Source organism: Morone saxatilis, unplaced genomic scaffold (assembly GCF_004916995.1).
Source record: "Morone saxatilis isolate NCDOM2014 unplaced genomic scaffold, NCSU_SB_2.0 Contig10, whole genome shotgun sequence".
NCBI lineage: Eukaryota > Metazoa > Chordata > Actinopteri > Moronidae > Morone > Morone saxatilis.
In genome coordinates this window covers 15854349-15859654 of record NW_023339652.1, presented here as the reverse complement: position 1 = coordinate 15859654, position 5306 = coordinate 15854349, and the positions used below count along the sequence as shown (strand labels likewise).

Genomic DNA, 5306 nt, shown 5'->3' with positions numbered 1-5306 from the left:
GGGGGACACACATTTAGTAGCCAGACATCATTAACCTAAGTGTCATGTATCATATAGTTTATTAATAACATGATACCAAGGTGCTCGCCGCTATAATGGGAAAGTGCCCTGAACTTGTTTCCCCTGCGTTCTGCTGTCTGCTCCGGGAGCATAATACCGCATCATGAAAACCTGCAAGGTCAATTAGAAATGTACAGTGACTTGGCACTTCATCACAGGTGGTTTAAAAATGAGGTGAACTGTCCAGGGGGAGAGACGTAAATAGAGAAAGAGTGTGTGTTTGTGCATCTACAGTGTGTGTGACAGGCAGACGAGCAATGTGAATGTGTTGGTTGGAGCCCAGAGACACACTTTCTGAGCGTCAGACAGCTAATTAAAATTTTGCTCACCGCCTTAAAAGATCCTTGTCGTTCACAGTTCGACCTCTCCGAACAAAGCGTTAAATATGGCGCTGTCGCTCTGCCACGGCTGGTTTGAATTCTACAGAGTGATGAAATTTTTTCAAGATATTGACTGAAAATCCCCTCAGCAAGGCCTGAAACTTCCACACCAGTCCTCCTTTCACTGTACCTCTCTATAAGAGGAAATGATGCATGAATAAGAGGCTGTGGAAATATTCATCAGCAATAGATTTTCAGAAAAGTCAGGGCCAGTGCTTGTTCTGAACCTATATCCTTGTAACACTAATGTTTGATAATATACTCTGGGATGTGTAATTGATTTAATATAATACATAATATTTTGTAATACTGTTCTGCTCAACTCATTTCTTATTCACTTTGGGTCACAGTGTCAGCCAAATGCGTAAAATGAAATGTGATATAAAAGTCTAATTTCAAAGCTGTATTCAGTTTCGTGCAAAGTTGAGAACTGCACACTAAAAGCAGACAGAGCAGAAAATAAGATGTGCTGACTGCAGTGCGTCATTCAGCCACCCAGTATAGGTAGTTTATTGTCTCTGTCCACTCTCACTCACCAACGCCAAACCAGCAGCCCACAATCACAACACAGAGAACAAGTTGTTCCTCCTCGTTGTCAGAAAAGAAGGACGTCTAAACAGACTGCTGGTGTTTGTTGCTTCCTCCGGCTGAAGCTCAGCCGCTCTGGTCTAATGTAGACTGTGTTGAGACGGTTTTACAGTTGAACTACTGCGGCTCTGACGCTCCTTCCTCAAACGGAACTGATTGGAACACTCAAGTTTCTATCTCAGCCTGTTGAAGGTAATAAATGAATTGTTGGCTCGTGATTTATATGAAATGTGTTTGAAGACAGAATTGTTTTCAGGATTCAAAACTACTTAAAGGAGGGCTTTGTTAGTTGCTAGCGTGTCTAAATTATCTAATGCTCTTATATGAAGAAGGAAGTGCTGTCAGCATTTGTTTGGAATTTTTTTATATTATATTAATATATAATGTATATTTCTGTCAAAATAACCCAGTTTCAGAATGAAGTTACTCAACAGCTTTTTGTTAGACTTCATTCAACTTTTGAAAAACTCTGTTAAGCTAATAATGTTAGCCCCCGTTAGCCGGACCTGCCACACTGCAATATATTTAGGTTACATTTTCAGCACTTGTCCATCACTCTTTCCTCCCTGGCAGAAGTTAAAATGATGCTGTTGTGTTGAGTGTGTTTTCACATTCTTGTTTAGCACTGAATCCAGACATAAACAATATTTTCCTTAGGCATTTCGAGCTACCGGTTAAAAGAGAAGATATGTCTCGTTGATAACTTTGAATGGATGCTCTGTTCCCTCAGTTTATGACAAGTGAGAAACACTCACATGGTCTGCAAGTCATACAGTTCACACAGGACATTACACAAGTTACACACAGGAATAAACAACAGCCCTACCACCTGGCCTTCCACTCTTCATTGTTTACAGCGTTTACATATGATGATTAAAGGCATCTCTGTCTTCATAAAGCACTCTACAAGTAGCTTAACTACTTCCTGTCAAACATGAGTGGAGCAGCCCGCCTGTAACTGCCCGCGTTTAATTCCTGTCTCCGTGAATGACTAACAGTGAGTGCTGGGTTATAAACTGTGACTGGTGCTGTGGGCATTTCCTTCGCCTCTGCCTCGTGTGGTGTGTGTTTTTGGGGTTTTTCTTCAAACAATGCCACCACGAAACTGATTGTGAAAGTTTTTCGTGCCGTTTTATTTCAGCGGCCCTGTAAATGAATTGAGGGATGTTATTGGCTTAGTCATACGCGTGTGGTAGTAAACATGTGTGAGCCATCATGTGAGAAATCAAAGCAATGTGGCGTGCTACAGTATGTAGCCTACTATGAGCTTCTTCTTTCTCTCTCTGCTGCTATCTGAATGCCTCCTCTCACTCACATTATTACATTAAGGCATGGATTAAGAAAATTCCAGCTAGACGCTGGTCTCATTCCTCTTCTGGCTGTGTTAACCGTCTGTCCGTCATCTTCTCTGCTCTCCCCTCAGTCTCACAGCACGATATGCAAGTCCTCCGGGCCACAGTGGAATAGGGTCACCACAGAAGAAAAACACAAGGTAATTATAGCAAATACTTTGTGTACCTCCTGTATTTTATTAGTTCATCTGATTCTCCCACTTTGTTGTTCTCTATACTGAGCAGTTATCTTTTAAAAGCTATTTTTGCATGACGCTGCACATGTTTGCCCTTTTTCGCTTTTCCTCTTTTTGACACTCTTGTACCACCTCTCAGAGGTCAAAGGTCAGGATCAACTCGTGAGCAGCTGGTAGGGATTCCATGTTTTGCTCAAGGATTCTTCAGCAGGGTGTAGATGACAGCGGATAATGAAAACAAACACATTTTATGTGCTAAACATTATAATGTTCCATATTACCTTTTCACACGTGATTCAGCCTAATTAAACCTGCCCTTTCGGTTCTGAACACCCATAGTGTGACCGATCTTTTCTGGGAATTGTTTTTGTTTTTTTGCTTCCTGGGGTGGTTCCACTCATTAACATCAAGGCTAGCGCTCTCAGATAGCCACACATGTAATTGTAAAGGTACGTGTACGTAATTTGCCTCGAAGCGCAAGTAAGCAAATGCAGCGTTCAGTTAATAATTAGAGTGAATGACAATGTCTAATTTGAAATGAATCAGACCGAAACAAGGACTAACTTCAATCAACACTTTGCAACTTGCAAAGCAGGGCCTGAGTACATGAGGAAAACATTCACCTTCAGAAACGAGAGAGAGAGAGAGAGAGAGAGAGAGAGAGAGAGAGAAAAGACGTCACAGTCATGCCCACATGATTTGACTGACCAGTGTCCTCTGGAGAGTTCACTGCATAAACACATCAGTCAGTCCTTTGGCCCAAAATGGTTTCTAGAATCACAAAAAAAGGACATTGAGGATCACTGGTTTACTTGCACTTTCAGCCTGTTAATCTCTATCCTCAGTCCAGCTCCTTTCTTTCTTTACTGGAGTAGTGCTGTTCTGTGTGATGTGCCCTTTGGGAATAGCCCTTTTACACATCTTGGCAAAGAAGCTGCTGCTAAATAAGCTACCACACGTCATAATGATGCTCTTTGTGTTGCCAAGCTCTATCTGTAGCTAGCATTCAGGGAGCCACAGGCTTCAGCTCCTCTAGGTGTCATGCATGTGCTGGTAAACAAATCAAACACACATATGCACGTACTGTAGGGCCACTGACCTTCCTACCACCCCAATAAAAAAGAGCATTTGGGCACATGTGCACTGGTGCAGGTCTATACACCTACTGTACACACTGAATGTACATATGAGCAAAACAAACAGATGCATGAAATGTGCATGAGACATTCACCCACACATACTGTATGCACACACCCCAGAGTCCAGTTGTCTGATGCCTGCAGCATTTGTTCCATCTCAGAGGTAGTGGGAACCGGCGTGTTGGCAAATAATTCCTCTCCAGCCGCCGCTGAGCAATGGCAAAAATGCTGCAGCCAGCAGCTCCTGCCCCATGGGTGGTAATCTACCCTTCACATCACTGACAACAAACCTCACTGCTGCTGCTTGGCAGGAATAGCTTTAATTCCTACACACAAGTTTCACACATAATGCAAACAAAAAACCTCTATATTGGCAGTGACAGTGTTACCATCTGATTCTCAGTCAGCCTGATTGCCACATTTAATTGCTTTCTGAGAAGTTATTTTTAATCGCCATAAATTGTCTCCTCTCCTATCCCCGAAGCAAGAAAGTTTTAGCAGCTCTAAAACGGGAATACAATTGGTGCTTCTCTCACATGTTGTGCTGGATGTGGTGAAGAGCGTTTCCCTCAAGGTGCTGGAGTTTGAGTGTTTTTTAAGCTCTTTATGAGACATCCTGCTCGTTAGCTAAAGCTTCCCTCTTTGCAACAGCAACAACTGCACCTTTCACTTGCAGTCACTCATACAGATGGTTTCCTTCCATTGTTCTTGGCGGATACATGTCCACTGTGCTTTCTTTGATGGTATTTATGTTCTTTGATGTTCGTGTCAGTTAAGTTTATGTTTGGGTTTCAAGTATGTAACTGGTGATTATTGCCTATTTAGAACTTCTGATGCATTTCCACACATCTCATGATGGGTTGCTTCCTCTTGTTGGTCCTCATTTCTTTCTCATTCCTGATGAACCGCTGTGTGCTTCTCTTTGATGTAGACACCTAACCAGAGCTAAGCTTTGGGGTGTGAATAAACTGGCTTGGTGTGCCCTGAGGTCATCTTTCTTTAGCATCTGTTTTCTACTGGCGCTACTGGGCACTTGTGTTTGTGTTTATCTCCTTAACTACAACTGATGTATACTCTGTGCTGTACATTTCTGCTGACCATTTATGAATGCATCCTTTGTATTTTTTTGATTTTTGAATGTACTTTTCCTACAGTCCTGGACAGCCATTGATTTCCATTATTTTTTTTACAACTCAGTGAGCAGACTCTTGACACCTACTTGAGTTGTGTGATCCATCACAGTTAACATCAAGTTTGCATTCGTTTTTGTCAATGTTCAAGAGTCTGCTCATTGATTTTCATAAAATACAGAGGTGAATACAGATCAGTGGTGCCTGGAACTGTGGAAAATCCACGGTTCCATTTCTAATGGTTTGGAACATGGATATGTATTATGTAAAATATATCTGTTTATTATGGGCTGAAATACTGATATTGACGGCCCTTAATGTTCATCACCTGTGCAGCAGGGGGTGATGTTTGACAGCTTGTTGGCCACCTGCTAGCTTGTGGTCTGTTTCTTCTATTTTGAATGAGCGGTTTTGGATTTGCCCTGAAGGTAGCATGAACTCCAGACCAGACTGCTCTCGGGCAAACTGAAGATGTTTGCGT

The 5306-nt window shown here is 42.1% G+C and overlaps 1 protein-coding gene across 1 annotated transcript in view; it reads left to right on the top strand.

The window, feature by feature from the left end:
* nav3 (neuron navigator 3) overlaps positions 1-5306 on the top strand; it is a gene marked incomplete in the record, with an annotated part of 202937 nt that overhangs the window by 89997 nt on the left and 107634 nt on the right. Inside the window, 1 exon segment of the mRNA XM_035678645.1 lies at positions 2452-2520. Coding sequence (XP_035534538.1) covers positions 2452-2520 — 69 coding nt within the window.